This window comes from Annulohypoxylon truncatum, assembly GCF_022578515.1.
Source record: "Annulohypoxylon truncatum strain CBS 140777 unplaced genomic scaffold F4807scaffold_8, whole genome shotgun sequence".
Taxonomy (NCBI): Eukaryota; Fungi; Ascomycota; class Sordariomycetes; order Xylariales; family Hypoxylaceae; genus Annulohypoxylon; species Annulohypoxylon truncatum.
This window is the reverse complement of record NW_025953794.1, coordinates 446,939-462,251: the sequence shown is the minus strand read 5'-3', so window position 1 is coordinate 462,251 and position 15,313 is coordinate 446,939. Positions and strand designations below refer to the sequence as shown.

General features: G+C 50.2%; 4 protein-coding genes across 4 annotated transcripts; 2 read left to right on the top strand and 2 right to left on the bottom strand.

Annotated features, from left to right (window-relative positions):
* The first annotated feature begins 1,614 nt into the window (after positions 1 to 1,614).
* Positions 1,615 to 3,965, top strand: F4807DRAFT_416864 (HET-domain-containing protein). The gene is made up of 2 exons (XM_047997172.1): positions 1,615 to 2,251; positions 2,317 to 3,965. The coding sequence occupies exons 1-2, from the start codon at positions 1,919 to 1,921 to the stop codon at positions 3,949 to 3,951; spliced, it is 1,968 nt and encodes a 655-aa protein (XP_047856430.1). The 5' UTR covers positions 1,615 to 1,918; the 3' UTR covers positions 3,952 to 3,965.
* On the bottom strand, positions 3,966 to 5,734 carry F4807DRAFT_416862 (acyl-CoA dehydrogenase NM domain-like protein). Its single transcript, XM_047997171.1, has 2 exons — positions 4,413 to 5,734; positions 3,966 to 4,247 (listed from the first exon to the last, which is right to left on the bottom strand). Exons 1-2 carry the CDS (start codon positions 5,651 to 5,653, stop codon positions 4,151 to 4,153), a joined length of 1,338 nt encoding a protein of 445 aa, XP_047856429.1. The 5' UTR covers positions 5,654 to 5,734; the 3' UTR covers positions 3,966 to 4,150.
* Positions 5,735 to 5,981: 247 nt separating this feature from the next.
* On the top strand, positions 5,982 to 7,872 carry F4807DRAFT_450598 (carboxyl transferase; the record flags this gene model as incomplete). Its single annotated transcript, XM_048000146.1, has 3 exons — positions 5,982 to 6,538; positions 6,621 to 7,656; positions 7,750 to 7,872. The coding sequence occupies 3 exons, from the start codon at positions 5,982 to 5,984 to the stop codon at positions 7,870 to 7,872; spliced, it is 1,716 nt and encodes a 571-aa protein (XP_047856428.1).
* A 4,246-nt stretch (positions 7,873 to 12,118) lies between these two features.
* Positions 12,119 to 14,325, bottom strand: F4807DRAFT_381323 (uncharacterized protein). Its single transcript, XM_047995788.1, has 3 exons — positions 13,736 to 14,325; positions 13,498 to 13,682; positions 12,119 to 13,446 (listed from the first exon to the last, which is right to left on the bottom strand). Exons 1-3 carry the CDS (start codon positions 13,845 to 13,847, stop codon positions 12,220 to 12,222), a joined length of 1,524 nt encoding a protein of 507 aa, XP_047856427.1. The 5' UTR covers positions 13,848 to 14,325; the 3' UTR covers positions 12,119 to 12,219.
* Between the last annotated feature and the right edge of the window lie 988 nt (positions 14,326 to 15,313).

Sequence of the window (15,313 nt, the reverse complement as noted above, 5' to 3'; positions counted from 1 at the left end):
GTATAGGATCAGCAGTGATCATGGGAATGTAAGAATTCCCATCTCTCCAGCTCTCTGCTGTGTGATGTGGGCAGCAATAGGGGGTCGCTTCAAGTTGTAGCAGCTCCAGGTCATTTATATTAGCCTGCATATTCGCTGGAATCCACTTTATTACCTTGTCAGTATACCGTCATCGTCGATGAGGTAAGATGACTTGCATATACTACCAGAGAACCGCATTTCTAGCCATATGATGCAGCGCAGCGATAACCCCCTTCCTCTCCTTGTAGCGGAACTGCAACGTGGAAACTGGAGCGATCGTGACGATGACAACGTTCCTCCACACATTTAAGTGATGTATCCCGAATCACATATAAGTATCCCAGTGGTCAATACGTGGTTCGAGATCTACTCTATGACATATATGATGAAGCTTTTCTGCCGAAGTTGGCACAGGGTATCAGCTCTAGTGGGGCAGAGGCTCTAACCCTACAGGCGTTTTTTGACAAAACAAGAATAGTTGAACACTTTGAGATAGCAATCTTTGGGTTTATACATCATAGAGATTCCTATAGACATCATATCAAAAATTGGTTTTGGATATTGCGCTCATCCAATCGCTTACGCATTGGAGCTAGGTCCGGTACTGATCCGATATACCAACAAAAAGAAAAGGAAAAATATTACCTAGCGGAGCAGCTCAGCTTACCCAAGTAGCCTTCAACCACTAGTTCACGATAATTTGTGATATATCGCAATATCGGAACCCAGTTTCTTCGTGTGATATACATATAATAGTTCCTAATATTCACACCGGTCAGCAGCGGCTAGATGTGCTCCCTCTTTAGGTATCACAACATCAGAAAAGCCGGTGAGAAGTGTTAGCTGTTTTTCCTCCGCCGTAGTCACTTTTTTTTCTTCCCGTCGCTGAGGCAAACAAGAACAGTTAGGCAAACTGTCGATCGAATTTATTTCGTCTGGCCGTCCTGCCTCCTCCGCTCACCGATTACGTCGGCCCTTTCTACGGTGAGCGCCATGAGACGGCGATAACCGCTGACGGTGCGTAACCCGAGTCGTTAGATAGAATAGGTGCATGTACGCCCCAAAGTATCGGTCACTACCTATCTGTCGTCATTTCATCTGCCCCTTGGGTTGCCGGCTAGCAGGAGTCGTCCCTAGTGGAGCGTGGTGTAAATAGACTCAACCCGCCCAGCCCATGGGCTGCTTTCTTGGGATATAGCGGCTGAAGATAGCCAATCCGCCCACGTTCGTACTCGGCAAATTTAAGGCATATGATCGCCTGCGCTGACCGATCATCTAGCAAACCGAATCCAGAGCTTGCATATGTCGGGCCCGGCCAGACTACTACCGTAGCAGTATGCGAACTATTCCGAGCGTCTAGTGATCGCATAGAACTGCAGTAGACGGTAATGATTTACTTTGTTCAAATGAACGAGGCGATGAATGCGATCATCCAGATCCTGAGAAGGTTCTTCGGCTTCTTTCTTGGTACTCGATAGTTGATAATTACCTATTCGCTCTAAAAGCATTCCTTTTTATTCGGGATAAATGGATGGAATGCCTTTATGCGGAATAGAGATCACATGACCCGTTCGCGTAGTTACATGGGCAGATGAGTTGTCTGACTAGGTATTCGACGGAATATTTTCACCAATCGCGGTAAGTCGCTTCTAGCTGTTCATACAGATATGCTGTGTGAAAGGTTGCCAGCCAATTATATGATGCCTTCAAGTGATGTATGCCGCATATACTTTCCTCTTGTACCGATAACAGCTGAGGACCAGCTGGCGAGAGTTGAATAGGGGCCAAATCGAACCTCAATGGAACGTCGAGGTGCCCAACGAGGCTCTGCTTACGTCAATCTTCTTTCTTCCAATTTTTCGACATCAATATACGATCGCGATGAAATACGACCACGATGTATTTGCTAGACGTCAGAACAATCCAGTTGCGCGAGTTTCAAGGCAGCGCTATCCCTAAACGCAAGTATGCAATCCTTTCACACACCTGGGGCGAAGACGAGGTGAGCTTTCAGGACCTACAAGCCGGAACGGGTCGCAACAAAGAGGGATACCAGAAGATTGTTTTCACCTGCGAACAGGCGAAACGTCATGGCTATAAGTGGGCTTGGGTAGATACTTGCTGCATCGATAAATCAAGCAGTGCTGAACTCAGCGAGTCCATCAACTCAATGTTCCTATGGTATAAAGAGTCTGCTATATGTTACGCTTATCTCGTGGACGTCGAACAGGTATGTTGACTAATATAACCAGCATAGTAGTATGACTTTTGTAGTTGATGCTCATACTTTCAAAGTCTCAGTTTCCATACGCACGCTCAAATGGACATGGAGAGCCACAAGTCTCTAGATGGTTCACTAGGGCTTGGACGTTGCAGGAGTTGATTGCACCACGAGTACTCTGTTTCTACTCTCGTGGATGGAAAGAGATAGGCCACTGTGGGGAACGAATAGCACAAATTGTCTCCGATGCTACTGGAATTCCAAAGCCCTTGATAGAAAGCCACAAGTCCTTATCCGAATATAGTGCCGCCCAAAAGATGTCTTGGGCAGCCCATAGATCAAGTACCCGCCCAGAAGATGTAGCATACTCTCTTCTAGGATTATTTGACATCAACATGCCGCTTTTATACGGCGAGGGCGAAAGAGCTTTCATTCGCTTACAGGAAGAGATTCTGAAAGAGACAGATGATCACTCGTTGTTGTGTTGGACGGTCCCGAAGTCTAGTCCTAGAGCGTGGACACTTCAAAGCGTGTTTGCCACGTCACCTGACGACTTCACAGAATCAGGACGGATCAGGGGGAATCTTTTCGATTCTGGACATCCGTCCGCAGTCACCAATAGAGGACTCCAAATTCATCTTTCGCTCTCTGAACGAATCTACGGCGAAGGTTCTCACCTATTCCATGAGAACGCTGCCTGTTCTGTCTTTGATGCGATGCTCAATGCAGGCGAGTGTGAACCGGGCCATGGCACTGTCCTCTATCAGATATCAATACAGCTAGTTAGAACACCGCAGATTTCCAGTCGTCACCTACAATCAGTCAATAGGTACGCAAGATTGGCTACACCTTCGTTTAAACGTATCGGTATAGATGCGCTGGGAATCAACTCGGCGAAGACTAAGAAAGTCCAGACTGGATTAATATATGTCCACAAAAATCTCCTTGATTGGGAACGGCATCGGTTTGGGTTTGGAGGTTTCCATTTGCAAAACATCCCTATCGCGAGGAGTCTTTGTCCGTTGTCTACTCCAAAAGTAGACTCGAATTTGGATAATTTATGTATCAAGGCGATAGACTATTCTGGACTGATAGAATTACTTGAAGATGTCACTGTTGCAGGTATTCCTCCCAATGTGGGTGCGGGGATGACGTGGTCTCCTATCTACGGGTGTATCACGTTCGATTGCGAACCTCATCGAATCTCTGAATGGCCATTTCTCTATGTAATCTTTGGAGTAGAATGTTCTTCTGCTAGGGAGATGCCGTTCAGCGTTTTACTCGTCTGGAACACAAATTACGTACACTTCAGCCTACGGCCAACCGAGGTGCAGAAGTCAAAATATGCAACATTCGAAAAATATTGTTTCGAGAAATCGCAACTCTGGACTACACTAGAAACCATGCCACCTGACGATTTCACGCACAAAGTAGATTTCTGGGCGACGTACGGCGAGATAGCTAGGACGCGAGCAGTCGTGGGGAAGCTGGATATTGAGTTGATCTTGGAACGGGAAGATCCCAACACCGACGATGGAAAGGCGGCAGGTAACCGATCGCACTTCCTGATACGAGCTATCAATCATAGTTATGACCCCATTACGGGCCATAGCTCTGACGACGGATCAAAATGGATAGGGCAGATAGAAGCCACAGATACCACTCCCGGTCATTCCACAGATGTTATGTCGATAGAACGTACGATATAAAACATGTCACGCTTCTCAGAAATATATAATTATTATATTCATCTCGCGTCTTGCAGTTGATATAATGTTAGGGGTGGCTTATGTATCGACTTAGCAACCACTCATGATTTGTAGACCCGACCTCAATTGAATTTCACTTCTGATACTATATTTCCCTAGACGCCGGCTCCAATGCATTTGCTAAACGACCTAACCAGGATCATGCTCCAAGATGCGCGTATTCCTTATTAAACGCCCTCCCGATAACCATGCGGCGGATCTCCGAGGTTCCTGCCCCTATCTCGTATAATTTGGCACTAGTAAATAGGTAGGTAGTCAGTAACGCAGCGTAGTGCGAGTCCATGATACTTCAGATGTACCGGAGAAGGCGAAGGTGAAGGAGAAGGATACGGATGAAGACGTTAAAAGATATCAAAAAAGGAAAAAGAAAAAAAGAAAAAGAAAAGGCAAAGAATACTCACTCCCTAAGTAACCTCGAAGCCGGCATCTCCTCCACGTACCCCATGCCGCCCAGCAGCTGCACGCAGTCGAGCGCGCACTCGGTAGCCCGCTCGGCCGCGTACAGGATCGCGCCCGCGCAGTCCTGGGTCCGGACCGCGCCCTCCTCGTCCACCGCCTTGGCCGTGGCGTACGTGTACGCGCGCGAGGCCTGCAGCTTCGTGTACATGTCGGCGAGCTTGGCCTGGACGAGCTGGTTGCGGGCGACCGGCGCGCCGAACTGCTTGCGCTGGTGCGTGAAGGGCAGCGCGACGTCGAGCGCCGCCTGCATGAGGCCCAGCGGGCCCGCGCTGAGCACGAGGCGCTCGAGGTCGAGGCCCTCCATCAGCACGCGCACGCCGCCGTTGACGTCGCCCAGAACGTTGGCCGAGGGCACGAACACCGAGTCGAATATTAGCTCCCCCGTGTTCGAGCCGCGCATGCCCATCTTGTCGAGCTTGCGCGCGCAGCTGAAGCCTGAGGAGGTGGATGTCTCGATGATGAAGGCCGTGATCCCTTTCGACCCGGCCTCGGGCGCCGTCTTCGCGTATACCACGACCACATCCGCGTCCGGCCCGTTCGTGATCCACATCTTCGTCCCCGAAAGCAGGAACCCGCCGTCGACCTTCTTCGCGCTCGTCCGCATGCTCACCACATCGCTTCCCGCCCCGGACTCCGACATAGCTAAAGCGCCTACCTTGGTCCCCGCGATCAGGTCCGGGAGGAACTTCGCCTTTTGCGCCGGCGTGCCGTTGAGCTGCAGCTGGTTGACGCACAGCTGGCTGTGCGCGGCGTAGCTCAGCGCGATGCTGCCGCTGGCGCGAGATAGTTCTTCCATCACCACGCAGTGCGCCTGGTACCCCAGCGCCAGGCCCCCGACGTCCTCGTCCGCCGTCATGCCGAGGAAGCCCGCCGACCCGAGTTTCCCCCACATGTCCGCCGGGAACGCGTTGCTGCGGTCGGTGTGGGCTGCGACCTCCGGCGTGATCTCGCGCCGCGTGAAGTCTTGCACGCGCTCGCGCAGCTCGGCTAAGTCGGCTGTGCTGGGCGGTGCGAAGTCTTTGGGGTGTTTTGAGGATGCGAAGGTTCGGACGTGTTGTGATGATGGTGATGCGAGAGAGGGTGAGAATGAGAGGGATGAGGTGCGTGGGACGGGGGGCTTAGTGGGGGAGAGGGGGACACGTGTTGGGCGTGTGAGAGCTCGGAATGCCTTCATGCTTGCCATTATGATATTCTACCGAACTATTGTAACAATTAGGTGAGGTATCAAGTTTAGGAAAGGGAAGTTTCGATTGTATTACAGAACAATGGTTGACGATAATCGATAGTCGGTTTATCGAGGCGTAAGGGGCGCCGTAGGTCACAGCGGCTGGGCTCGGCATAGCGGCTACCACCGGTGTGCTGCATTCCTTCCCTGGAATCCCGACGTCAGCTGCCTCGGCTGCAGATACCTACGTCTTTCAACTTCTTAGTAAACTCAGGTAGCTTTTAGCTCTCTTTTATACTGAAAGACTGCAATACCAGTATGTAGCAGAATACGCAATACCTTCAATATGTCTGTACCAAGATGCTCGAGAGACCTGTGGGGTTTCTCTCGCCAATTGACCCGACAATGCTCACGACGCCCCCATCGACCCTTCCGTCTTCCCGCTCGAACAATCGCGTCTTACACGGCCCCGTACCAGGCAAATGCTATATCCGTTATACAGAGTAGCGTTGACTCGACATCAGACGAGTTCAAGGAAAATGAGCGGCTTATGGGAGAGGCCATGGCCCGTCTGGAGCAACTGACTCGCACGGCTCAGCAGGGCGGCCCTGCAAAAGCTAGGGATAAGCATATTGCGAGGAAGAAGATGCTGCCGCGAGACAGAGTCACAGCTCTAGTAGACCCCGGCACGACGTTCATGGAACTGTCGCCATTGGCGGGTCACGAACTTTATCCAGAGGCCGATGTGCCTGCAGGAGGCATCATTACTGGGGTTGGGGTTGTGGAGGGCGTCACGTGTGTGATAGTAGCGAACGACAGCACGGTAAAAGGAGGCACGTACTATCCCATCACCGTGAAGAAGCACTTGAGAGCCCAGGCCGTAGCCCAGGAGAATAAATTACCGTAAGTTAAGCTACAATATTTCACGGTGAGACGAGACAGGTTTAGTATGACATACATATATTCTAACTCGATGGCAAAATAGCTGCATATATCTGGTGGACTCGGGCGGTGCAAACCTTCCTCACCAGTCAGATGTCTTCCCAGATCGCGACCATTTCGGCCGAATTTTCTACAACCAGGCGAGGATGAGCTCTCAGGGGATCCCCCAAATCTCGGTGGTTATGGGTTTATGTACTGCAGGCGGAGCTTACGTCCCTGCTATGAGCGACGAGAACATAATCGTAGAGGGGCAAGGACACATCTTCTTAGCTGGACCACCCCTCGTCAAAGCAGCTACGGGCGAAGAAGTATCAGCTGAAGAGCTCGGCGGTGGTGTGATGCACACTTCGGTATCTGGCGTATCCGACTACCTAGCCGTAGACGACGCACACGCCATCGTGCTAGCAAGACGGTGTGTTAGCAACTTGAACTGGCCGCATAAGGCAACACCTCCTTCAACGAGTTATTCCGAGCCTCTCTACCCAGCATCGGAACTTTTAGGCATAGCATCCACAAACCTGCGCAAGCCGCTCCCGATCCACGAAGTTATTGCGCGGATCGTCGACGGCTCGCACTTTTCCGAGTTCAAGCGGGACTACGGGTCGACGCTCGTGACGGGCTTCGGCAGTATTTACGGGCAGCGCGTGGGCATCGTGGCCAACAACGGGATCCTATTCGGCACGTCGGCGCAGAAGGGGGCGCACTTCATCGAGCTGTGCGCGCAGCGCGGGGTCCCGCTCGTCTTCCTGCAGAACATCGCGGGGTTCATGGTGGGCGCGCAGGCGGAGCGCGACGGCATCGCGAAGCACGGCGCCAAGCTCGTCACGGCCGTGGCCTGCGCCGACGTGCCCAAGTTCACGGTCGTGGTCGGCGGCAGCTACGGCGCGGGCAACTACGGCATGTGCGGCCGCGCTTACGGCCCTAGGTTCCTGTGGATGTGGCCGAATGCGCGGATCGGCGTCATGGGCGGAGAGCAGCTCGCTAGCGTTATGGAGACGGTGGGCCAGAGGGCGGATCCGGAGCTGAGGGATAGGATCGAGAGGGAGAGCGACGCTGTGTACTCTTCCGCTAGGCTATGGGTGAGTACTGAGTACTACTTTATTTGCTCATCTCTCGTATCGCCTCGTTCTTTTTTTGGTGTTGTCTGCTAACCTTTGCTCCTCGTACTGTAGGACGACGGCGTCATCCCCCCACAGCATACGAGGCGCTACCTCGGACTGGGATTGAGAGCCGCGCTGTCGGGTCGGAACGATGTCCAGCCTGGTGATACCAGATTTGGGGTCTTCCGGATGTAGCACCTCGCACCCGACGGATGGGGCCTACTTTTCCAATCTATCTACGACTCGATCTAACTCTACGTCAGAGGGTTGCCTTGCCAGTTTGCCTAACTTTCGAAATATGCAGGCCTGTTTTACCCACGCCGGTCTTACGCGTGATCCCACAAGGTGACTTTTTACGAGCGAGTTTTACGGTTCACCTAGGTGCTGTGCCCGAGGGATTGGGAAGCGGTGAAGAAGAATGGAGGCGGAATTTTCGAAAAAGTCCTTTGGGACTTACTTGACCGCCTCGTCTTGTTTGTAGAGACCCCCCTCTAATACGAGCAAGTTACGATCCGCCCAATGGCTACGGCTCAGCTGGGCGATTAGGTGATTTCTCGTCAGGGTTCGTCCATGTAAGAGGACGGATAGGGATTTACGGGTTTTAAGGCTCGGCCAATGGGTTAGAGAGGCTCTTATCAGAATTTGAATGGAATTTGATGATCTTGTCTTTGCTCGTTGACTGCAACGGCGGTGACCTAGAGGGGTAGCGAGGGGGTGTTTGTTGTCCCTTTTTGACGACAGCAATTACGGCGATGACATTTTCCCGCATGATTGTAGGCCATTGAGCGGGCAGGACGGATTATCGGTTATGGAGTAATAGATGGGAATCTGTGGTTTCTTCCTGTTCCTCCTTACTCGATACACAGAGATGAGATGGGATGATACGGCGTCATGTGCATAGCCGTCGAGTCGCCAGCTGGTCCAACGTAGTGTATCCGTCTCGCTGCTCACCCCATCCGGGTTCGTCGGAATCCTATCAAGTGAGGCACCGAAAAGGATGAGAAATGGAGCCATTTTCCTTTCTGTGATAACTCGGAGACGCCGTTGCATTTTTGTAGGTCATGTTGTCTCGTTGCCTTACACGTGTACTTCGATGTGATAATTGATATCCCCATTCCCGACGTCGCTGGTTCTTCGTGATGGTATGTACCTGCGAGGGATCTGGACACTGTGGGATGTATACACCCAAATTGCACGCAAGTAAGGTGTAATTCATATGAAAATTCATTGAGAGGCTGTTACACCAGGCCCGCAACGTGGGGTTTGTGGGTCCTCTCCCGCATAACCTAGTAGGATTGGGGTTTGCTGCCGGCTAGCTGTAGCCCTGAAGGTTAGAGTTTTGGCTGTTCAAGGGGGCCGGGGACCTGAGATCAGCGGTCGTTGTGTACGGGTGCGCTAGCCTTGAAGGTAGGCACATGGGTGCATCTTTACTTCCTAGAATAGCAATCCAGCCTGCCAACCTACATTCCCATCTCTTCACTATTTCTGCATTTGTAGGTATTAGGCAGTCACATTTCACCTGAGAATTCTTTTACGGATCTTACATAAAAGGTCCCGGGATCTATTATTCTGTTCTACCGTGTGACTCGACATTTATTTTCTCCCACTCGACGCAAGAGTGAAGCGGTATGCGGTGTAAGCTGACATATGACAGAAATAGTGAGCAAGGGAATAGGTTTGGGCGAACCAGCAAACGCGCAGAACCCGAGGTCTCGTTCTTGGATGCCTATAAGCTCGATGGCAGCATGGCTTACTAGGTACCTAGGTAGGTGCCTAGGAATTTGTCTTACATAGCTCTCTGTTAGCGCAGCAGCTTTAGGGATGACATCCATAAATCCTGACCGTCCCCTGAACAGGTGAGCAAATCGAAACCTGGCGCACTAAAAGCGAGCGAATCGAAACACAGCGCCGTCCGCCTTAGGGCAGGTTGCCTGGAATCCTTTTGGCGACGGTAGGCCATCCCGCTTTATTGGCCCCCACGAATCTAGGAAGGACGGGCTACTAGGGTATATAGGTGACTAAGGTGAAAAAATACATAGATCTGCAGAACCGACATATTAGAGATCTTACTAAGGTCGGGAAAGATTCAAGGATTAAAAAATACCTAGGTTAGAGAGAAACTAATGAGAAAGGAGAGAAAAGGAAAACATTTTCAAGGATAAGAAATTTTATTTTATTATTATCCTATTTGACGACGACACCGCCACGGCCGGTCCGCACGGCGGAGCTGGCGATCCTTGGTCTTTTCGTCCTTGATTTTTAGTGATCATGTACCGCGCATGATTTTGACTTATTATGTGAGTTCTATCTTGAATGCCCTGGTGGACTCCTACGTCACCGACGGGTCTTTGGGTTCTCGTCCTCGTATACCACCTACCTAGGTACTCAAGCGCGCAGTCGTTTCGTCGCCTTGGACGCCTTCGCCACATGGCTACTACATATGTAAAGGGAGCGATCGGAGTAAAGTGTGGGAATATCGGCGCGTCCGGACTCCGCACTAGAAAGGTAGGCGGCGGACACAGTACCCAGGTTGTGGCGGCGGAGAAGAACAAGATAGATAGAAAGTGGCTTTAGGTAGATATCCGATATACGAGAAGTTGACACGGATATGTGTCTTGCTTGTTAATTTGTTCTACCCATAATACTTACCGGTATACATAGATAGAAACATTAATAATCGGTAACGATGTCGTGTCTCCCACATAATTATGGAAATGTCCATTTTATTAGGTGTATCATCATATAATTATCCTTATCAACTTGGTAGTATATGCGTACGTGCGCAATGTGGGTTGCTCGTTCGTCGGTCAACTCTTCGAATCAACTTGGGCATGGCCCGTTGATAGAACGTTGCGCGGCTCCGACCCAGGGTAGATCCGTTTCCTCAAGGGTTTGCTTGGTCTTTTTTTCCGAACGGGAAAAGCGAGCCCTTGCCCTGTTCCTTTCCGGTGAACGCTTTCGGGTGCCCGCATGGCCGCAGAGTTGTAGACGCCGCGTCGCGCGTGGGGGGAGGGAAGGATGGGGGCTTCTTTTGGTTCTGGAAGGTCTTGGCACTTGGCGGCTTTCAGCACTCCTGCATACAAATAGTATTTTTGGTTTTTGCTAGGGCATACATTAGACAGTCTTAATCAACCATCAAGGTTGGTATATAGATAATCATATGTATCCTTTTTGAAAGGTATGGCGCCGTAGTCTCGGGATGCGACAAGGTCATAATGCGAACGGATGTGTGCTTTAGATTCGATTGCGATACAACTAGACCCTGGGAGTCAAGAATTCGACATTAGTAATTGCAATTCTCTCCTGCTGATGATCGACAATCCGTTAATCCCTGTGACCTTGTGACCTCGTTATTCTGTTCTTGGTCTTATTTTCCTCTTCCTTCTTTTCTATTTCACCTATCAAACCCTTACCTATGCTCTCCCCCCCTTGGACTGTGTCGAGTCAGGGCCGTCGGGTCGTTCGGGATATTTGTGAGATATCGGCGAAATAATCCCTTGTTCCTTCGGTCTGGGTTCGGTGCGAGTTTTGAAAAGGGCGACCTTGGCTGGCTAGGTACGTAATTTGCCATGCCACGACTTGTCTTGCCTTGCCACCTACCTAGGTGAGGCAGCCTGGGCAAGCCCTGGGAAAAAACGCGACGGAGGCGACCGTAGTTTGATGGAAGAAAGGAACCTTGGAAGATTTCTAGACCCGGCAGGTCAATTAACTTTATCCTTGCAAGGCCATGCTCTTTTATCCCACGTTTTCCATCGGTTTGCGGCGGCAATTATACCTATCCTTGCAGCCAGCCTCGTTAGTCAATCAATGTTGATTGATTGATGTACATGTGTACAAATCCTGGATCCGTTAGTCCTCCCATCTCCTGACCTCCGGACCGTGCAAGGGTTTGAAAATGTAGCGGAGCTAATAAAGAGTAGCTTGGAAGAAGAAAAAAATAAACCCCTCGGACGACTTGTCATTGCTAGCATTCCACCTACTAATAATAAGAAAACAAGGGAAATTTTCGTGTCGTAGGAATGCGCTCAGCTCTCTCGATCTTTTTAGCTCCTAACTTATCTGCAGACGGTCCCAGTGAACAATGTTATCCATACCCTTCTTAACTGAATAGCCAATATTCCATGAAATAACAATGAAATAAGTTCGGAAAAAAGCGCATTCACATGTAAACGGTGATTTGTCCAACCAAACGACCTGAATATGAACATGTATTTCGGTGACATGTACACTCCAATATTTCGCCGCTACACTTATTCCGGATGACTGAAAGCAAAAAAAAAAAAAAAAAAAAAAACCCAGCGCTGATCTGATGATATTCGATGAAACGCCGGCGCAATGCATCGTATGTGAATGCCAATGCTTCTGTATAATCCCCTATCATCTCCCCTTTTATGTCCTGGAAGAACCCTCTAAAGAACGCGCTTCAAATATAAATATACACTCATGCCCGAGTACTTTTCTAGGCCCGCTGTAATCATCCTGTATAGTATCTTTTAATCGAATAGAAATGGTGGCGAAAGTTGAGCCAGTATAACAATGAACTCATCGGCGAGTTTTCTTCTCGCCTTGCCGCTCGAGTAGGAGGGTAAGTTGGCTTTTAGATCGGCCAAGCGGCACGGTCGGTGCTGTGCTTGGTTGAGTAGGGGTAAATCGTGTGTCACGTATGGAGTTTCCAGATCTTCGGGAACTAGACTCTGTATCTTCTTCGTTTCCCTGCATCGCGTTCACCATAGCTTCGTTAACTGGGTTCTCATCAAATTCAATAATGGTACCTTGAACTGTTGTGTTAGAGACGGTCGTCGTGCTTGATGATATCAAACTTTGGGATGGTGGAAGACCATCCTGCGAGCTCCGCCGTGTAGCACCCACATCTGATCTCGATCGAGTCATGACGGGGGGTATTCCTGGGCGAGGTCGCTCTTGCGCATCACTTCGCCTGTGACTCGCCCCACTTTGGCTCGTTTTCGTATGCCTAGCATCATTCGCGGATATTTTCTTAGGGTTATTGACTGAAGAGTCTAGCTGCCCTAAGTGAGAGGCCGCGTCCTCGCTTACCAATTGACGGCTGTGAGTACCGCCAGTCTGGGAACTGCCGGATTTTGCGACGCCTGGTTTTTCAGACGATGATCGAGCTGCTGGTCGTTTTCCTGCCGCCTTCGCACTTAACCGTTCGCCTTCTTTAGTCGTCGTCGTCGTCGTCGTCGTCGAAGCCCCTCCTTTACCCGACTTTTCTAGAATCGTTGGGACCGAGGTCTGCGACCCCGAATTCTTCGAACCGGAGGAAGAACTCCCGTCCTTTGGCCCAGGTTCAGGCCCAGTAACAGCACTAGAAGATTGAGAACTAATGCGTCGCGGCATAGCGGGTCTACGCCTAGAGGCCGTAGAGGCTACGATCTTCTTCTTTGGCGTTGTGTTGGTAGCCTTCTTCCTTTCCTCCTTGGCTGTCGAACTAGTAGAACCCCTGGAATCACCGCTGTGGTTCACCGCTGTGCTCCCGGATGAGCCAAGATCGCCCTCTTTACTATCTTCACCCTCCCCATCGGATCCCGGTGGCGATACAAATCGAGCTGTAGGCCGCGGTCCAGAACTTGAAGGTCCCCTAGGCTTCTTCAGAATGGGATGTGGCTGCTTTGTAGATGTTGGCGTAGACTTCGTAAACTTCGCCTTGCCGTTTGACCCGGATTCAGAAGGACCCCCCACCGATATCTCAGAGCTAGTTTGGACTATAGGGGGCGATTGCACTTTCGATTCAGGTCTAGGAGGTGAAGGCTTTAGGGTTAATGGTCAGTAAGGATCACCACTCGACGTCACAAAACTTACTGGCTCGTATCGATTTGGTGGTCCACGTAATTTGACAAAGCTTTCCTCCTCGGATATGCTTTTAAAAAGTCGTGCAATAACTGTTCCTGGAAGATAGCGACGGTCACCACCTAAGACACGAGTCCAAAAATTCTCAAGCCGTCTAGCAGTAGGGTCGACAAGTTCCCGAGACGTCGTGGTGAATACTGCAATACGATTAGTATTAATCACACCGGATGTGGTTAGGATGTATCTTGACCATGGCAAGCGGCATGTATCTGTTCTAGTGGAACAATGTCGTACTTGGCTATTTCTGCGTAAATGTCGTTTCTATTGAACACAATGCCCTTCGGCAGTATCATGTCCGTCATCTTGAGCGGATATAGCTGGGCGGAGAACCGTCGACCTGGAAGCCCACGGTAAATGTGAGCTTCCGGCAGCGACGAATATTAAAAATATCGCGATCTGTAGCCCTTCGGACTCTGCAATTCATAGTTGGCACGTCAGGAGCTCATACAATAGGGCTGATCGGATCGCCTCATCAGCTTGGAGCCGCCGTGGTGGTTACCGCCAATACTCGCCAAGCTATTCCTTGCTGAGATTTCAGCTTGTCCAAGGATGGATACTGCTCCACACAAGTGGTCTCACTCTAATGCATCGAGTAGCCTAGAACAGCAAGGCTTTTCTGGGCCTCTGGAAGGTGGCCGGCAGCCAGCAAACACGTTGGAGCCCTAGTGAAATGCTGAGACACGAAAATAGTAGGCGGGATCTGGTCATCTGTTTGCCTGTCCGAGGTGACACATTACCAGCTCTGGACTATGAGCAATTGGATATCGGAAAGTCCAGGTCGTTCTGCGCCCTAAGTGATCGACTGGTAGATGTAGAATTAGTCGACGAGATGAGTCGTCGAGATCGAAACGTAACTAGAGAGTAGCTACATTGGTGAGAGATGATTAAATATGCAAACGGACTGAGCAGATTTGTCGGGGTAAGTTTCTCTCGTCTAGACGAACTAGATGCCAGCACCAAAAAGGGATATTCGACTTCCGGAAAATAAGTAAAGGACTAATAAAGAGAAGAAAAGATACAAGTTAGGTGTTGCCGATTATTCGGGATAAATTAGTATTAGGCCGTCAATGGGCATGATCTAGTTGAGGTCAACGAGATATGGTAAATGTGGTGAATGTATTGGTAAAGAAATAAGTATGAGGTGTGTAGTTGGGTTAGTTAGAGAAAGGACGGGATGTAGACGGGATGTAATTTGAGCTTGTGGTAGACGAAAAGAGGAAGTAGTCCATGATTTCACAAGCTTCGGTGGGAAAATTACCTACATCCATAGGTAGCTCAAGGTATCTTTAGACCAGTAGGTCAGGTGTGTATCAATGTACCTGCCTCCCAAGGGATGGTAAATGGGATGGTAATGACACTGACAATGAGAGGTACCCGTTACGGTACTACTAAGTCTGGCTTGGTCTTGCCCTTTTGCTGGATGTAGGCATTTTACTTTGTATTTCCCTCTTGCTTGTGAGCTGTGAGCCGCGCAGCGCCTTCCGCCTTGGGTCAGTATTATGGATGCATCATGTATTATAACCCAGCAGCTGTAAATGATGGGTACATCTGGGCAGTGAAGCAGGAACATCCATTAGAAACTTTGGAAGCACCTGGGCAGCTGCTGGGCAGATTTTAGTAGTTTCGGTAGAAATCAAGCACTAATGTTTTAGTGTCTATGGTGGATACGACCCGCTAAAGATCAATGGACCCTAGTACATAAAGGCCTTCCAACGAGAGAGTGGGAGCAGGAGCATCTAGGTAGACCAGGTGGGAGGTCACAGCATCA

Excerpts from the sequence above, each read along its gene's own strand:
- F4807DRAFT_416864 (XM_047997172.1), top strand. The coding sequence starts at position 1,919 with ATGTATTTGCTAGACGTCAGAACAATCCAGTTGCGCGAGTTTCAAGGC. Across the intron at positions 2,252-2,316 it reads ATCTCGTGGACGTCGAACAG|TCTCAGTTTCCATACGCACG; the intron begins GTATGTTGACTA and ends ATACTTTCAAAG.
- F4807DRAFT_381323 (XM_047995788.1), bottom strand. The coding sequence starts at position 13,847 with ATGACGGACATGATACTGCCGAAGGGCATTGTGTTCAATAGAAACGAC. Across the intron at positions 13,683-13,735 it reads GATACATGCCGCTTGCCATG|TATTCACCACGACGTCTCGG; the intron begins GTCAAGATACAT and ends ATCGTATTGCAG. Across the intron at positions 13,447-13,497 it reads CACCAAATCGATACGAGCCA|CCTTCACCTCCTAGACCTGA; the intron begins GTAAGTTTTGTG and ends TTAACCCTAAAG.
- F4807DRAFT_416862 (XM_047997171.1), bottom strand. The coding sequence starts at position 5,653 with ATGGCAAGCATGAAGGCATTCCGAGCTCTCACACGCCCAACACGTGTC. Across the intron at positions 4,248-4,412 it reads GCTTCGAGGTTACTTAGGGA|TGCCAAATTATACGAGATAG; the intron begins GTGAGTATTCTT and ends CCTATTTACTAG.